This window comes from Pongo pygmaeus, chromosome 17 (genome assembly GCF_028885625.2).
Source record: "Pongo pygmaeus isolate AG05252 chromosome 17, NHGRI_mPonPyg2-v2.0_pri, whole genome shotgun sequence".
Lineage (NCBI taxonomy): Eukaryota > Metazoa > Chordata > Mammalia > Primates > Hominidae > Pongo > Pongo pygmaeus.
The window spans coordinates 22,552,869-22,572,002 of record NC_072390.2 but is presented as its reverse complement, the minus strand read 5'-3'; the positions used below and the strand labels follow the sequence as shown (position 1 = coordinate 22,572,002).

At 46.4% G+C, this 19,134-nt stretch overlaps 1 protein-coding gene and 1 pseudogene across 11 annotated transcripts in view; one reads left to right on the top strand and one right to left on the bottom strand.

Moving 5' to 3' along the window:
* Positions 1–6: 6 nt before the first annotated feature.
* Positions 7–18,643, top strand: LOC129018956 (high mobility group protein B3-like; annotated as a pseudogene).
* SPIRE1 (spire type actin nucleation factor 1) overlaps positions 14,071–19,134 on the bottom strand; it is a 208,158-nt gene continuing 203,094 nt past the window's right edge. For all 11 annotated transcript variants that reach the window (XM_054460268.2, XM_054460274.2, XM_063653367.1 and 8 more), the window contains one exon: positions 14,071–17,447. In XM_054460268.2, coding sequence (XP_054316243.1) covers positions 17,189–17,447 — 259 coding nt within the window. In that variant the 3' untranslated portion in view covers positions 14,071–17,188. The remainder of the gene's footprint in view (positions 17,448–19,134) is intronic.

The following is a 19,134-nucleotide window of genomic DNA, read 5'->3' as shown; positions in this document are numbered from 1 at the left end:
CCCTTCCCGGCACGCAGCGCCCTTGAGTGACCCATCTTGCTCCCGCAGCAACTCTGTAATGTCCCAGTGGGAATGGTCTAGAACTTGTCACCCGGTGGTTCTGCTCTAGATGGAAACAAGGAAACGTGGGATCTGGAAACCATCTCTGAAGCAGGGATGGAGAGAAAAGGGCGCACACTGGCTGGGGCACGCAGAGGTCCCTGCGTATTTTGGTGGGACGATCACATTTTTTAGGCGAGGAAAGTTGTAAATGTCAGACTCCAGCCACTTCAAAACTTTGGTGACCAAAGTGGGGTTAAAACAAGCACCTGCGTGCGTTGTGGTTATTCTATGCTCTCCAATATATATAAATTTTAAGAAGTGTTTCTTGAGGTGGTCAGTTCTTAAACCGAGAAAGTAGTAGTAATTGATTTTCATTAGTGTAAAGTTGTCTTCGTAACTTCCGTGTTGGTTGGAAATAGGTTCATTCTTTGTTTTGAAAAGGAGTCAAGCGCAGCGGTGAGAAGGGGAAGAGGAGAGCAGGCGGTTCCAGTGCGACCGAACGGCAGCCAGAGGCCGCCCTGCCCCGCCGGCCAGAAACGGACTCAGTGCGGACATGCAGCTCTGTCTGTGGAATGTGCATCTGCACGGAGGTGAGTGTGGTCCGATAAGGCAGCAGGCAGTTCGTTTGGGAAAACTGCGCAGGGCTCGGCCTTGGCCTCAGTGGCCAAGCAGTGTTTGTGGGGCACCGAAAGCGGCGCCGCACCCGTGCTGGCGGGCCCGGCACTGGGAAGAAACGACCCCTCGGGCGGCCTACTGCTCCCATCGAAGCCCACGGGCCGTGGCCCTGAGGACACCCAGTGCTGCTCATGCGCAGGGTCCAGGACTCTCACCAGCAGGAACCGCAGTGCACTTGCTGCCTGTCGGCCTCAGTCGTCTTTATTTTTATTATTATTTTTTTGAGGCATAGTCTCGCTCTGGAGTGCAGTAGCTCGCGGCTTCCGCCTCCTGGGATTAGGTGATTCTTCCGCCTCAGCCTCCTGAGTAGCTGAGACCACAGGCCCGCGCCACCTAATTTTTGTTTTTTTTCTTTTTTGAGACGGAGTCTCGCTCTGTCGCCCAGGCTGAAGTGCAGTGGCGCCATCTTGGCTCACTGCAAGCTCCGCCTCCCGGGTTTATGCCATTCTCCTGCCTCAGCCTCCCAAGTAGCTGGGACTACAGGCGCCCGCCACCACGCCCGGCTAATTTTTTGTGTTTTTTTTCAGTAGAGATGGGGCTTCACCATGTTAGCCAGGATGCTGTCTATCTCCTGACCTCGTGATCCGCCTGCCTTGGCCTCCCAAAGTGCTGGGATTACAGGTGTGAGCCACCGCGCCCAGCCAGTATTATTATTATTTTTTTTAAGAGACGGGGTCTCACTATGTTGCCTTGGCTGGTCTCAAACTCCTGGGTTCAAGCCATCCTTGCACCTCAGCCTTGTCCCCAAATGCTGGGACCACAGGTGCGTGCCACCGCTTGGGGCTGCAGCCTCTCTTAGAGGCGCCCCTGCATCTCCCGTGGACAGACAGAAAACGGGCTTGCTCCTCCCGCCACACGGCTGTCCTTCCCCATTTCTAATAAGTGCTGCTCCCATTTCCCAAACACAAAGCCCGGGTCCCGGCCGACGTCTTCCTCCTGCCTTTTCCCTCGGGGCTGTTTGGACATCGCACCTTCCTCCAGCATCTAGGCTGAGTTCTGGGTTTCCCCGCCCCGCTCTGCTCCGCATACTCGTCCCTGGCGTTGCCACTCTGTGACCTTGCCTGCTTGTCGCGTGCCCGCTGCGGAGGCCGGGCCGCGGGGCTTGGGGGCTGAGGGGAGGCCGAGTCCGGAGATGCGTGGCGCGAGCCCGGCCGGCCCGCACATGGTCACTCCGCCAGGCTTGGAGGACACTGGAGGGGCCCTCACGGTGGCCACCGCGGACGCCATCCTCCAGCCCGGGTGCAGCCCCCGGAGGCTGCGGGTCCAGCTGCCATCTCCACTGCCACCTCGTGCGAGGCCCAGGCTGAGATCCCCCGCCAGAGCTGCTCCCGTAAATGCTCATCACCTCCTGCAGAGCCCGGGGTCGTCTGTTATGCAGGCAGTGAACGCACCGCCTCGTACTTGTCTCACAGTCATCTTCTGTCTGGCCTTTCGCTCATGCTGTCCCACTTCTTACACTGCTCCAAAAATATTCCTCTCATAAAGTCCCTTGATTAGAAAGCTAGGGAGGGTTCTCATCACTTTCTGAAAAAGGTCAAAAGCAAGGCCGAGGCACCGGCACGGGTGACTGATGCAGGCGGGCAGCGGTGGCCTCTCTGAGCCCAACCTCAGATCTTCTGCGGAGCTGTCCCTCCGGCGCCGGCCCACAGCGCCACAGCCCACCATCACCATCAATTCCTAGAGATTTATGGTGCCTTGAACTATTCTTTTAAACTGTTTGCATATGTATTTGACCAGCCTGGGCTCAAAGTTCTTCCGTGCCAAGGCAGATGTCCTGCTTTTGCGCTCATGGTCCTGGGTCTTCTCTAAGGGCTTTGGTGACTGGAGAACCGCCTGGAGTCAGAGCTGCCCGAAGGCGGCCCGAGGGCAGCTGCAGCCTCAGCTTGATGCCGGGCTAGTGGTTTCACCTTAAGCAAATGACTACGTTATTATTCCCAAGTTTTGCATCTGTAAAAGAGGCCGTTAATAGCATCTGTGTGAGAGTTGAGTGTGGGAGGAGAGAATGGGATGCTGAGCAGGATGCTTGTGTACAGTAAGCCCTGGAAAACTGGCAGTGGTCAGCTACTGAAAAGCAAAGTTTCTAAAACTATGTATTAATAGTAACATAAGCATAGAATAATGTCATAAAGTTTATTTTCATATTTTTCCTTATTTTATTATTGGCCAAATTATCTTAATATGACACATTTGAAAGTTTAATATTTACTTCAGCCTAACTGGTATAAAATCGTTAATCAAACTTTAACACTCATTTTTGTTTAAATTTAAGGGGTACGAATGCAAATTAGTACAAACTCTGTGGAAATTTTTTGTTTTGTCTTGTTTTGAGACGGAGTCTCACTCTGTCACCCAGGCTGGAGGGCAGTGACATGATCTCGGCTCACTGCAACCTCTGCCTCCCAGGTTCAAGCGATTCTCCTGCCTCAGTCTCCCAAGTAGCTGGGATTACAGGTGTCTGCCACCATGCCAGGCTAATTTTTGTATTTTTAGTAGAGATGGAGTTTCACCATATTGGCCAGGCTGGTCTAGAACTCCTGACCTCAGGTGATCCGCCCAGCCTTGGCCTCCCAAAGTGCTGGGATTACAGGCATGATTCCACCGCGCCCCGCCAAATGCAGTTTTGATACATGGATCTGTCACGTAGTGGAGTCTGGGCTTTTAGTGTACCCATCACCCAAATAGTGCACATTACACATTAAGTAATTTCTCACTCCTCACCTCCCTCTCACCCTCGGAGTCTTCCATTGAGCATATACCATGTGTTCTTTAGCCCTTCGTCCACCCATGTACTTTCAGGTTGATTATGTCCCTGCCATTGTGAATAGTGCTACGATAAACAAAATTGCAGGTATTTTTATGAATTATTTTCCTTTGTGTAGATATCCAGAGGTGGGATTGCGGGATCAAAAATTAGCTGGAGAGAGAGTTGTGCCCTCATGTCACTTCCTCCCATTGCTGACTCGCTGGTGCTGCCCACGGGGCTCTGCAGAGCACGCCTGCTCCCCCTGCCAAGTGGCTCCCTCATGTCGCCTCTTCCTTCCCTCTCCTCCCTGCGACACGTCCCACTACTTACACCTTCCGCATTGTATGGTGATGTGTGCCTGTAGTCCCAGCTACTCAGGAGGCTGATGTGGAAGGATCACCTGATCCAGGAGTTCGAGGCTGCAGTGATCCATGGTCAAACCACTGCACTCCAGCCTGGGCAAGAGAGTGAGACCCTATCTCAAAAAAGCTAAAACAAAAGAAACCAGAAAACTCCATACTGTTTTCCACAGAGGTTGTACTGATTTGCATTCCAACCAACAGTATATAAGCATTCCCTTTTCTCCACATCCTTGTCAATGTCTATACTTTTTTTGACTTTTCAATGATAGCAATTTTGACTAGCTTGAGATAGTATCTCACGGCAGTTTTAATGTGCATTTCCTTGATGATAGTGATGTTGAGCATTTTATTTATTTTTTATTCCTTTGAGATGGAGTCTTGCCTTATCACCCAGGCTGGAGTCCAGTGTCGTGATCTCAGCTCACTGCAACTTCCGCCTCCCGTGTTCAAACGATTCTCCTGCCTCAGCCTCCCAAGTAGCTGGGATTACAGGCGCCTGCCACTATGCCCAGCTATTTTTTGTATTTTTAGTGGAGACGGGGCTTCACCATGTTGGCCAGGCTGGTCCCGAACTCCTGACCTCATAATCTGCCCCCCTTGGCCTCCCAAAGTGCTGGGATTACAGGCATGAGCCACAGCGCCTGGCCAATGTTGAGCATTTTAAAGTATGCTGGTTGGGCTGGGTGCAGTGGCTCAGGCCTGCAATCCCAGCACTTTAGGAGGCCGAGGCGAGCACATTGCTTGAGCCCAGGAGTTGAGACCAGCCTGGGCAAGGTGGCGAAACCCCATCTCTACTAGGAACACAAAAAATGAGCCGGGCGTGGTGGTGCACCTCTGTGGTCCCAGCTGCTTCGGAGGTGGTAGCGGGAGGATCACCTGAGCCCAGGAAGTCAACACTGCAGTGAGCCGTGATTGTGTCACTGCACTCCAGCCTGGGCGACGGGAGTGAGGCCCTGTCTCAATAAAAAAGAAAATAAATTAAAAAATAAAATATGCTTGTTGGCCATTTGTATGTCTTCTTTTGAAAAATGTCTATTCATGTCCTTTGCCTACCTTATTATTGGGCTATTTTGCTGTTATCGCTGAGTTCCATGTAAACTCTGGATCTTAGTCCCCTGCTTTTTCTCCCATTCTGCAGGCTGTCTCTTCACTCTGTTTCTTTCTTTTGCCATGCAATAATAAAACTTGTATGATTACTCTTTTTTTTGAGATGGAGTCTCACTCTGTCGCCCAGGCTAGAGTGCAGTGGTGCGATCTCGGCTCACTGCAAGCTCCGCCTGCCAGGTTCATGCCATTATCCTGCCTCAGCCTCCCCAGCAGCTGGGACTACAGGCACACACTGCCACGCCCGGCTAATTTTTTTGTATTTTTAGTAGAGACGGGGTTTCACCATGTTAGCCAGGATGGTCTCGATCTCCTGACCTTGTGATCCACCCTCCTCGGCCTCCCAAAGTGCTGGAATTACAGGCGTGAGCCACCGCGCCCGGCCGTATGATTACTCTTAAGAGTTAACTACCACACTCAAAAGAGGCAAGTAGTAAAAAATTAATGAGTACAAGCTTTGTACTAATAAATCCCTTTGCATTCATAAAGCAGCTTTGATGAGAGATCTTCAGGATCCCTGTTCTTCTGCACATCAGTTGGTTAATGGGAAAAGCCAGGTTGGGAGGCAGGGCTGTGCAGGTCACCCGACTTGGGTTCTAGTGGTGGGTAGAGCTAAGAGGAATGTGTGACGAGTGGCATTTTCAAGCGGGAGGTAGAAAGCCCAGACTGGCGCAAGTCAACCATGCTCACAGCATGAGCTGCTGACTTGGCCTTCTCTATTCTAATGAGCTATTAGGGCTGCAGTAATTTGTTGACTTAGAATTGTACTCCTGACTTAAAGACACGGGGCTGTATGTTGCATTTATCTGTTGAACTGCACAGTTAACACAGCATGTCAGTTGAAGACATATTGATGGTTCCATCTTTGTATTTATCACTTATTCTCATGTCCGTATTAAGCCTGCTCATTCAGTCAGTAATTCCCTCCACAGTTATTAAGCACCTGTTAACATGCCAGGAATTATTTTCAGAAGCTGGGGATACGGGAAGTGAAGCAATCTGATAAAGATGCCTGTGTTCATGGAACAATGTAGTAGAATGTTAGGTGTACAATGGAAAAAATAAAATGCAGAAGCTGTAAGTAGTGGGGCGCGTTGCAGGGAGGAGAGGGAAGGAAGAGGCGACGTGAGGGAGCCACTTGGCGGGGAGCAGGCGTGCTCTGCAGAGCCCCGTGGGCAGCACCAGCGCGTCAGCAATGGGAGGAAGTGACACGAGGGCACAACTCCCAACTCTTTGACCTATTCAAAGACGGAACTTCGCAGAGCATCAGCTCTGCTTTGTCCTAGACACATTTAAACAGAGCTGAGACGGCCTGTCAGGTGAGAGGTTGTGGGCGATTCCTGCCGAAGGGTGGCCGTGTGTCTTATCAGCTCTAAATAAAAGCGGGCCATAGAGATCAAATTTAGTGAGGAGTTCAGGCAGCGATGGAGACTTTGGCACTGAGGGCCAGAGCGCCAAGTCTCCCTGCTGGGATCTCATTAATATACATGGAGGTGCATATCTCAGGGACTACCTGCAGCGGTGCTCACTATCCTTGACCAAGCTGGAGAACAAGAGTTGTCTTTACTTGTGTTTCCTTTTAGCACAACTAGGGTTGCCACATACGCCAAGTGGAGGAGAAGGGCCTGCTGTGTGCGCGCACCCGACAGTCACTGGCTTCTCTTTACATCTCCAATAGGAAGCGTGCACTACGCTGTGGGAACAAAAACACCAGGTGCCTGCTATGGCCAAGGCAGATAAGGTCTTTCCCTCCAACAGGATCCAGAGATGAACCACTGGTACTAAAACCAAACGGCTGATGTAAGGGGCTGTGTCCCTTTTTAAAATGGTCAACTCATCTTTCTGAGGTTTTTCTTTTTAATTTTGAGAGATGCAGCCAGGTTCTTTATAGCAACCAGTAAAACTGAATTTGCCTTTGCCTCCAGTTTCGAATAAGTGCATCATTTTGCACTTTCCTTGCTTTCATGTAATATTCATAATCAGGTTTGTCATCAACACAGAAACAATGCGTAGAAAGTATCAGTCATTTCACACTTCACTTTAGTGAAGGGCTGGCTTGGATTACACGCTGTTTCTCAAGTCACACTGGCTCAGGCTTCAAGTGTCTACTTGTTGATGCCTGTGCAGTACTGGTTGTTCACACAGTATCCTGAATCTCTCTCCTAATTGAAAGTGACCTTAGAGAACACCTAGTCTAACACTCTTGCTTTATTTCATTTATTTATTTTTTCTGAGACGGAGTTTCGCTCTTGTTGCCCAGGCTAGAGTGCAATGGTACGATCTCAGCTCACCACAACCTCCGCCTCCTGGGTTCAAGCGATTCTCCTGCCTCAGCCTCCCCAGTAGCTGGGATTACAGGCATGCGCCACCACGCCTGGCTAATTTTGTATTTTTAGTAGAGACAGGGTTTCTCCGTGTTTGTCAGGCTGGTCTCGAACTCCTGACCTCAGATGATCTGCCCTCCTCCTCCCAAAGTGCTGGGATTACAGGCGTGAGCCATTGCGCCTGGCACACTCTTGCTTTAAAATCGAAGAGACAAATCCATAAATGCTCAGGAGCTGTCCCAGTGTTAGGTGGCTGTTTTGTTGCCACGCTGGAGCACAGTTTAGTTAGAACCATTCCAGATACTTGAAAACTAGGTATTGTTGAGAAATAATCTACTTTGCTAATTACAGACTAGTTTTTTTCAGTCATCAGGACAAAAGGTTCCGGGTCCTGAAAAAGCCATTTTGCTAGTTGAGTATTACTTTGGAGTAGAGAGGCATCCCTCACTGCAGCTGCTGCACCTAGAGCAGTGTCCAACCAGTGACACCCAGATCCCCTGGCCCAAGCCGATATTCTGTGCATCTGCCTTCTGCAGCAACCTTGAGATTGTGGTGGATGCCCTCCTAGTGGCTTCTTCTCTCAAGTCTTGTTCCCCTTGGTGGGCAAGCTGAATTCTTAGGCTTCTTTTCCCTTTGAGATATCCAAGATGAAAGTTTTATCACTTTAAGGCCTGGCACGGTAGCTCATGCCTGTAATCCTAGCATTTTGGGAGGCCGAGGTGGGCAGATCACTTGAGCTCAGGAGTTCAAGACCAGCCTGGCCAATATGGCAAAACCCAATCTCTAGTAAAAATACAAAAATTAGCTGGGCATTGATGGTGTGTGCCTGTAGTCCCAGCCACTCAGAAGGCTGAAGTGGGAGAATTGCTTGAACCCAGGAGGTGGAAGGTACAGTGAACCCAGATTGTGCCACTGCACTCAGCCTGGGTGACAGAGCGAGACTCCATCTCAAAAAACAAAAACAAACAAACAAAAGCACACACAGATAGTGGCCAGGCATGGTGGCTCACACCTGTAATTCCAGCACTTTGGGTGGCTGAAGTGGGTGGATCACTTGAGCTCAGGAGTTCCAGACCAGCCTGGGCAACATAGGGAGACCCCTGTCGCTACATTTTTTTTTTTTTTTAAAGTTAGCCAGGCATGATGGCATGCACCTGTAGTCCCAGCTACTTAGGAGGCTGATGAGGGAGGATCACTTGAGCCCAGGAGCTCAAGGCTTCAGTGACAGCTTTGCACCACTGCACCACTGCACTCCAGCCTGGGGTGAGAGTGAGACCCTCTCTCTTAGAAAAAGAAGTGACTGGGTGGGCATAGTGGCTCACGCCTGTAATCCCAGCACTTTGGGAGGCTGAGGCGGGCGGATCACCTGAGGTTGGGAGTTTGAGACCAGCCTGACCAACATGGAGAAACCCCATCTCTTTATACAAAATTAGCCGGGCATGGTGGCAGGCGCCTGTAGTCCCCAGCTACTTGGGAGGCTGAGGCAGGAGAATCACTTGAACTGGAGGGCGGGGTGGGGGGGGGGTGGTGCATGGGGAGGCGGAAGTAGCAGTGAGCCTAGATCGCGCCATTGCACTCCAGCCTAGGCAACAAATGCGAAACTCCGTCTCAAAAAAAAAAGAGGAGTGACTGTTTTCTGTAGAAGCTGCATTGCTCGGAAGGCTCTCTTGTGCAGACGTGGGCTGTCTCTCCCTCCTCTGCCACACTATTCCCTAGAGGCTCCACAGAGTGTCTGCTCAGGAGCCTGAGGTTCAGGTTAGAGCTGCAGAAATCCTCATCTTTGGCTTTCTATTCTCCTAAAAACTCTTGCTGCTGGGAGGAATTGGGATGTGAAGCTTTCTGCTGTCACCCTAGGGAAGGGGGTTAGGGATGGAGGCAGATCAGGGACAACAGATGCTGTCAGAAGGGAGCCCCAAGGCAAAGAAGAATGTATACAAGACGGGCAAGCTTCAAGTGAGCTGCATGCCCTCAATTCACAGACAACCTGCCTCGTTGCAGCAGCTGTGACCATTCCCAGCACGGGACCCACAGTGTCTGGCCCTCTTGGTGCCAAAAGAAATCTGAACACTAAGCTGTGTCAAACACGCAGATGCTTCTTCAGCTCTCAAGTCCTGAGGACATAAACTTCCAGATGCCCCACATTTCCGGGGCGCTGTCCTGTCAGTTCTGGAGCGCTTGCTGTCACTGCTTCCATCAAACGGGCTCCGAGGCAGCCACCAATATCAGGAGCACAGCTGCAGTGCCCTGCACGGCAATGGCTAACATGTTAGACACCATGTGTATGTTAACAAGATGAGCTGGAATAGTAGTGAAAATTCAGTCCTCCAGGTAACTGCATCTGAGCTTTTTTTTTTCCACCCAGGCTGGAGTACAGTGGCGCAATCTCGGCTCACAGCAACCTCGGCCTCCCAGGTTCAAACGATTCTCCTGCCTTAGCTTTCTGAGTAGCTGGGACTACAGGTGTGCGCCACCATGCCAAGCTAATTTTTGTATTTTTAGTAGAGATGGGGTTTCCTCATGTTGGCCAGGTTGGTCTTGAACTCCTGACCTCAAGTGATCTACCCGCCTCAGTCTCCCAGAGTGCTGGGATTACAGGCGTGAGGCACCGCGCCCAGCCTGCATCTGAACTTTTGATTCGTGTAGGCAGAGGCTTTTTTTTTTTTTTTTTTTGAGATGCGGGTCTCGCCATATTACCCAGGCTGGTCTTCGACTCTTGGATTCAAGCAGTCCTCTCACCTCGGCCTCCCAAAGTGCTGGGATTACAGGCATGAGCCACTGTGCCCAGCCTAGAGTTTCATATTAAGGTCTTAGCTCTTGAAACTTTTTTGGGTGGGCAAAGGGAGAGGTTTCGCATGCCTTTGGCTAATAGGAGGGAAGCACCACGCCTTTTATTAGCATTATAATCAAGGTGTGTGTGCGTGTGCCTGGTGCGAGCACATGGACATTCTGCAGCGATATCAGGAGTCTTTATTTATTTGAGACTGGGTTTCTCTCTTGTTGCTCAGGCTGGAGTGCAGTGGCATGATCTCAGCTCACTACAACTTCCACCTCCCGGGTTCAAGCGATTCTCCTGCCTCAGTCTCCTGAGTAGCTGGGATTACAGGTGCCCACCCCCACGCCAGGCTAATTTTTTGTATTTTTAGTAGAGACGGGGTTTCACCATGTTGCGCAGGCTGGTCTGGAACTCCTGATCCACTCGCCTTGGCCTCCAAAATGTTGGGATTACAAGCATGAGCCACCATGCCTGGCCAAGGAGTCTTTAAATAACTCACGTGGGCAATCAAGCCCTTTCGTAAAGGTAGTTTTCTTTATGAAATTGTAGACTATGATTTACAACTGTACATCTTTTCCTCAACTGGAGCTGGTAAGAAAAAAGTTAAATATGTGTTACCCAAAGCTTTTCCTACTTATGGTATCCAAATTCTTTGTCTATCTGCAATACAGGAAGCATGAGTCAAAGATTATGACTTGGACTTAGTCACTGGACATGTGGATTATGAGTTGGACACATACACACAAGTATCTTGACATACACATATCACAGAGGAACTTCAGAGGAAGGGGCTCCTAAGAAATGTCTGGCAACTGAGGGAACAGCTTATGTAAATGGATTAATATAAAACTCAACTTTATGTAATATGTAAGATATTTAGAAGGTAAACCATGCATTCTTAGTTAACATAAAAACACAAGAACTTTGCTCCTATTTTAGGAATATGTCTGTTGAGGGACACATTCTACAAAACAATGAAGTTTGCTGCATCAACTGCATTTTCCTTTCATGAAAAATTTCTCTGTACCATGCAGTGGTGTTTGATAGCATGTTACCCCACAGTAGAATTACTTTCAAAATCTGAGTCAATCTTCTCAAACCTTGCTGCTGCTTTATCAACTAAGTATGCACTACTGTAAATCTTTGATCACTTAAACAATGTTCACAGCATCTTCACTGGTAGATTTCCTCTTAAAAAACCACATTGCTCATTCACAAGAACCAATGCCTCAGTAATTTACGTTTTCTCATGAGACTGCAGTAATTCAGTCACATCCTCAGGCTCCATGTCTAATTCTAGTTCACTTGCTAGTTCTACCCCATCTGCAGTTACTTCCTGTACTGAAGTCTTGGAATGAACTTCTTCCAAACTCCTGTTAATGTTGCATTCTGACCTCCTTCCATGAATCACCAATGTTTTTAATGGCATCTAGAATGGTGAATCCCTTCCAGAGGGTTTTCAATGTGCTTTGCCCAGACCCATCAGAGGAACCACTGCCTGTGACAGCTAAAGCCTTATGAAGTGTATTTCTTAAGTAAAAGTAAAACTTACTCCTTGATCCATGGGCTACAGAATGGATGTTGTGTTAGCAGGCATGAAAACAAGTCTGCTTGTACATCTCCATCAGACCTCTTGGGTGACCAGGTGCATTGTCAATGAGCAGTAATATTTTGAAAGAAATCCTTTTTTCTGAGCAGTAGGTCTCAACAGTAGGCTTAAAACATTCAGTAAACCTTGCTTTAAACAAATCTGCTGTCATCTGTCGAGGCTTTGTTAGTCATTGGCAGGGTATAGGTAGAGTAGATTTAGCTTCAGATTCAAGGGCCTTAGGATTTTCTGAATGGTAAATGAGCATTGGCTTCAACTTAAGGTCACCAGCTGCATTAGTCTCTAACAAGAGCGTCAGCCTTTGAAGCCTGGAAGCCAGGCATTGACTGTTCTCTAGCTATGAAAGTCCTACATGGCATCTTCTGTTTCATCTGCATTGCAAATGTGTAGTGTAGCCACCTTTTTCAAGATCATAGCTAGATCTTCTGGAGAACTTGCTGCAGCTTCTACATCAGCACTTGCTGCTTTACCTTGCACTTTATGTTATGGAGATGGCTTCTTTCCTTAAACTTCATGAACCAACCTCTGCAAGCTTTCAAATTTTCTTCTGCAACCTCCTTACCTCTCTCAGCCTTCAAAGAATTGGAGTTAGGGCCTTGCTCTGGATTAGGTTTGGCTTAAGGAAATGTGACTGGTTTGATCTTTATCCAGACCACTCAAACATTCTCCATATCAGGAAATAAGGCTGTTTGGCTTTTTTTTTTTTTTTTAAAGAAATGGAGTCTCTCTCTGTCACCTAGAACAGAATCCAGTGGTGTGATCATAGCTCACTGCAGCCTCAAACTCCTGGGCTCAAGCGATCCTCCTGCATCAGCCTCCTGAGGAGCTAGGACTACAGGCATGCACCACACACAGCTTGCTTTCTTATCATTACTGTTCACTGGAGTAGCACTTGTAATTTCCCTCAATAACTTTTTCTTTGCATTCACAGCTTGGCTGTTTGGTGCAAGAGGCCTAGCTTTGGGCCTATCTCAGCGTCTGAATGCCTGCTTCACTAAGCATAATCATTTCTAGCTTTTGATTTAAAGCGAGAGACTTTCGACTCTTTCACTTAACACTTAGAAGCCACTGTACTGTAGGGTTTTTGGCCTCATTTCAATATTGTATCTCAGGGAACGGGGAGCCTGAGGAGAGGGGAGGAGAGATGGGGGAACAGTCAGAACACACACAACATTTATCGATTAAGTTCACCATCTTATATGGGCATAGGTCATGGCTCCCCAAAACAATTACAACAGTAACATCAAAGATCACAGATCACCATAAAAGATACAGTAATAATGAAAAAGCTTGAAATGTTGGGAGAGTTACCAAAATGTGATGCAGAGACACAAAGTGTGCACAAGCTGTTGGAAAAAATGCTGCCGACTGACTTGCCTGCTGCAGGGCTGCCACAAACTGTAAAAATGCAGCACCTGTGAAGCGCCACGAAGCCACACATGATGGGGTGGGACACGTCTGTGCATGGCTGGGGAAACAGTCACCCTTGTAGGTGTACAGCTCTTCAGATGTTTTGCATTAGAATGCAGGCATAAAGTCCCTTATGTATTTTTTATTTCCAAGCAACAATAATTTAAAAATCAGTTGGAGAGTGTCAGCAGGTGCTTCTAGGTTCTGTGTGGTGAGCCCCCAGGTCCTGGCGTGTAGGGCTCTGGATGTCTCTGTACACGGGATAGAAACATGGTCACGTGGGAATGCCAATATGACTTACTGCTTATTGAGCTGTGCAGGCTTTTCTGCTTTATCAATTACGCCTCCAGGAAGCTGTGAAAGAAAGCTTCATCCATCTCCCACAGGATTTGTCTCCATATTTGTGACACATAATAAAATGTTATGTACTCTTTACGTAATTTTACTCTCCTACTCATGGCTGCTTATCACTTGTGGTGACAACATGTTAATTTTTCCAGTGCGGTCCTTGTAGACTGTTTTTCTTTTTTTTTTTTTTGAGACGGAGTCTTGCTCTGTCACCCAGGCTGGAGTACAGTGGCACGATCTCAGCTCACTGCAACCTCCACCTGCCGGGTTCAAGCGATTCTTGTGCCTTAGCCTCTCCAGTAGCTGGGATTACAGGAGCACACCACCATGCCTGGCTAATTTCTGTATTTTTAGTAGAGATGGGGTTTCACTATGTTGGCCACCATGTACAAAAATACAAAAATTAGCTGGGTGTGGTGGCGGGCACTTGTAATCCCAGCTACTCGGGAGGCTGAGGCACGAGAATCGCTTGAACTCCTGACCTCAGGTGATCCATCTGCTCGGCCTCCCACCAAAGTGCTGGGATTACAGGCGTGAACCACCATGCCCGGCCTAGACTGTATTTCTTCAAAGATCACAGGCTGCTGATAAAAGTACCCTGCCTTCCCAGTCGAGGTGATTTCTGACAGCTAGTTACCAAAAGACATCACCATCTTACGATAGCAACTGAACACAGAAGGTCTGATGGAAAGCCATTTTATTTTTCCCTAAATTTTAAAATAGAAGACTTTAATGGAAAACATTTAGTACCATCATGTCATCCTGAATGCCAGCAATACCTCGAGTTTTACACACGCAGGAAGCCTAGTAAAAGCCCCGTCAGTAGTACACATTTCTCTGTGGTCCTTCAACAGTTTTGCATATACAAAATTTTCTGCTATTTTGCTTTAGCAAACAGCAACAACTTTTGTGTTTCCTATATGACACCTAATATCCAGTCCTATATTAATATAGTTAGAAAAATAAAAGGCTTAAAAATTTCATAGTACGAGTTCATGGTGCTAATAACAGAATCTCTTTAAACATAAGATCATTTTAAGCCTCTTACACAACCACCTTCTGGTTTCATTTGAAATCCTTAAGAATTAAAATCTAGTAAGATTGTTAAATCAATGTCCATCAATCATTTTCACTTGCCTTGGGAGAGTTAATTCCCACTGTCCACTGAATGAATGCCTTTCAAATATTAATAAATATATTACTGTATTTACAAGCATTCTTATACACTCCGACACTGACAGGGAGTTAAGCCATGGAGAGGGAAGCACAGGTTTCCCAACAGTGTGACTTCATGACGTATGGGACAAAAGGAACCGGTGCTCAGGCCTGGAGGGAGCTGAGATGAGAGCAAGGATGATGGTTCAGATACGCACACATGCTCTAAGACACATCAGACTCTAGCTGAGACCAGCCAGACATTTCTTTTGTTGTTGGATTAAAAGTAAAAGCTGAACAAGAAACCAGGACAAGGAAGGAAGAACTGGAAGCTATGCCTAAAGTCAGACCAGGCTAAGGATTTTAAAACCAAGCTCCACAAGCTCTTAGTGAATTACCCTGTGGAAATTATCTAGCTTAGGTGAAGTGTGGATGGGGGCGGTACAAAGGGGGGTTAAATGTTAAGACTTTGTTTTGGCAACAAAAAATGATAGTGATTTGATTTCTACAACTTTAACTGTGCCATGTGCCCTTTCTTACAACACTTTCTGCATATTGTTTCATATGAACGTACCCTCCATGTGACCTCTTTAATGCACTTGGCAAACTCCGTTAATGCCGTTGAAGAATGTATGTTCCGTGCTGTGGTAAGAGGTGATCGTAATGCCCAAATCATCCAATACACTATCGTAAAGTGAAGTGAAAGACATCTACTAGATGTTTGCTTTGTGAATGTGAATGGAAGTCTTATTTTGGGGGTGTAGTTTCTTATGTTTTAATAAAAACAGTAGTCATTTTAAAAAGCACATTCTCCTAGGTGCATATTTATATACATATACAATACCATTTCCCTCCCCCTTGTGCCCTTCTGGGTAGTCATTTTAAAGACTCAAGCCTGGGGTCACCGAAGGGGGTAGGTTTATAGTCCCACCTAACTGTCTGGAGCATAGGGTTCAGACAGTCTCTTAGGAAGTTTTATAAATGCGATTCACCCAGTACAATTCTGAAAGCTCTTAAACAGGAGTCTCTAAAATAATTTAAACACTTAAGGAATCATTAAGAGTTCTCTGGCGGCCCACTTTTACATGCAAATACAGACCAACTGTTAACATGCATTATTTTAGTCAACTGGTAAAGTTTATTTTGTAAGTAATTTTAAGCCATTTACTAAACTGTAAATTTCAATCCATTAAAAACCACTACCGGAGCAGTTCTGAGGTATTACTGTTAATTTAGTATAGAAATGTTACTGCATTTTGATGTGGTATGAAATGCAGCCGCCATGCCTTTCATGAAACGGTGCTATCGTGGTGCTGACTACAGACATGTCCTATGGCTTTCAGGAAATTATTGTGCATGTGCATTAACAGATGTTCTGAACATTAATGACAATTTGATTGGTTGGTCATTTGTAAGCATACCAAAATAATAAAGTATAGCCCATGTATGAGCCAAACACACTGAGACATTTGAGGCATACAATGCTACCCTCCAGTCTACTTTCGTCAGAAACCAAACCTACTCACTCAAATCATTTACAAGGAAAACTAGTGCAGAAAGCACCCCAAAAATGTTGCCTGTCAGCAGGTTAATTTTCTTCTAACTTTAAAAGAAGTAGATATTTTTTCTTTTAAAATTCATTTACAAAAATAAATTTCAGTTTGAGACCCTAGGTACCAAATTGTGGCTTAATTTACTCAAGATGGATGTACTATAAAGTTATGAAAAATGTAGTTGAAAACGCATGAGCTCCAGCTCATTTCTGCAGCGTGGCCAACAGCTGCCACTGTATGCTGTCACAACCCTTCTCATAGGTAACCAAAATACACTCAACTTCTTGACAAACTTTTACCCTTCCTTTGTCCTGAAACTCCCACACAACTTTAATTCTTAGACCTCCATTATAAAACTATTAGTAACCACAATATATTCAAGATAGAGAATGAAGACCTGTCATCCATTCAGGAGACACTGATCCAGGGCACTGGGACAACACGGACACTCAGGGGAAATAGTCACCCTTGTGGGTGTACAGCTCTTCAGATGTTTTGCACTAGAATGCAGGCATAAAGTCCCTTATGTAATTTTTATCTCCCAGCAACAACATTTAAAAATCAGTTGAAGAGTGTCAGCAGGTGCTTCTAGGTTCTGTGCTGTGAGCCCCCAGGTCCTGGAGTGTAGGGCTCTGGATCTCTCTGTACACGGGATAGAAACACAGTCACGTGGAAATGCCAATATGACTTACTGCTTAGGGCTGTGCTGACATCGGCATCTCTGTTAGACTGATTCTCGTAGGAGAAGCTTTTTTTTTTTTTTTTGCCTTAGTCAGGAGATTATTCGAGGAACAGTAAAGAACTGAACTAAGGAAGTAGTTACTGGCTTCCAAAGCCACACACACACAAAAGTAAGTTTCAAACTGTTGTCCTCTCTCAGTGCAAACGAGCAATTGGCGGACCTGTCACATTTCATCAATCGACACGAACACAGCATTCAGTCTGTGGAACAATGTGATGCAGCAAAAATCTGATCTAATGCAAATTCAAGCCCATTAAATAAAATCACAGAAAGGTGAGCCAGCCCGGCTCAGTGTTCTCGCGCACGGACGCTGACTCTAAGCACAAAAGCAGCTGAAAGGCACGAGGCTCAGATCTCACTGATCGTCCTCTCCGAAGGGCAGTACTCCGAGGGGCCTGGCGAGGACATGTAGAAAGACTGCGTTTTCCTTTTCAATCGGGCCCTTTTGTTGGCCAACACCAGACTGCGCCGGCTTGAACTGATGATTTCTGAAATGAACTTCTTGCAGTCCACACACACCTCCATGGTGCTCCAGTCCTCCATCAACTCTTTGGGAAACTGGAGTTCTTCATCTGATTTGTCCATAGACTTAGATTTTGAGGAGAACCTGGGGTAAAAACAACAGAAAACAAAACAGAAGCCCAGCATTGTTACTTATAGGTCTACTGCAATATTAAGAAAATATGTGTAAAAAAAAGTAAATTTGTTGTCAAAACATCATGGAATGGATGAGTGATTTAATCATATGTCCTTCTAAAAAAATTTCTTATTGGAGACAAGGCTAAAAAATATTACTTAGAAAAGAAAGTAGGAGGCTGAGTGTGGTGGCTCACGCCTGTAATCCCAGCACTTTGGGAGGCTGAGGCGGGCAGATCACCTGAGGTCAGGAGTTGGAGGCCAGCCTGGCTAACATGGCGAAACCCAGTCTCTACTGAAAAAAAAAAAAAAAAAAAAAAATAGCTGGGCGTGGTGGCGGGCCCCTGTAATTCCCACTTCTCTGGAGGCTGAGGTGGGAGAATCGCTTGAACCTGGGAGGTGAAGGTTGCAGTGAGCCGAGATGGCACCACTGCACTCCAGCCAGGGTGACAAAAGCGAAACTCTGTCTCAAAAAACAAAAAAAAGAAAAGGAAAGAAAGCAGGAAACATGCCTTATTAAGATAAGCACTGCCCAGACTATGGAACAATACAGTCAGGATGGCTAAAGTGACCCCAAGAAACCAAAGGGCAAGATGTCTGCTTATGCCTTTTTGTGCAGACGTGCAGAAAAGAACATAAGAAGAAGAGCCCAGCGGTCTCTGTCAATTTTGCAGAATTTTCCAAGAAGTGCTCTGAGAGGTAGAAGACAATGTCTGGGAAACAGAAGTCTAAATTTGATGAAATGGCAAAGGTGGCTAAAGTACACTACCATTGGGAAATGAAGGATTATGGACCAGCTAAGGGAGGCAAGAAGAAGGATCCTAATGCCCCGAAAAAGCCACCGTCTGGATTCTTCCTGCTCTGTTCAGAATTCCACCCCAAGATCAAATTCATAAACCCTGGCATCTCTATTGGAGACGTGGCAAAAAAGCTGGGTGAGATGTGGAATAACTTAAATGACAGTGAAAAGCAGCCTTACACCACTAAGGCGGCAAAGCTGAAGGAAAAGTATAAGAAGGATGTTTCTGACTATAAGTTGAAAGGAAAGTTTGACGGAGAAAAGGTCCTGCTAAAGTTGCCCAGAAAAAGGTGGAAGAGGAAGATGAAGATGAACAAGATGAAAAGGAAGAAGGAGGGGAGGAGGAGGAGGAGGAGGAGGATGAATAAGAGACTGTTCATTGGGAAAAAAAAAAAAAAGAAATAATACTAAAAACTCTTAACCACCCTTCTAGAATTCTTGGAAAATAGGGTATTCACCTGATTCCCAATGAACATTAGCTAACTGTAGATGGCAGGTCAGACTACAGGAAATTCAAGTAAATTTATCTTAATCCCATGACACATCCTAAAAACTATCTTTTGACTAGTTTTCTCATCATTTATGTATTTATCAAACAAGCCTCTCCTTCCCCAACAATTCCCTGTATTTGTGCGATTATTTATTGGGATTCCAAGGAGCTGGAGTTAACCAGACCAACATCATAATAAATATTTCCAGGAATGTCTGAGATAACCAGGAATCATCTACTTATTTACTATTTTAACTAAACCAAACAGGATATAAATGGGTAGTCTATAGTACGTTCAGAGTTAAGTATGGAAAACTGTAGCAGCTGTCATGTGCACTGCCTTGAGCTCACTGAAAATTCACACCCAGA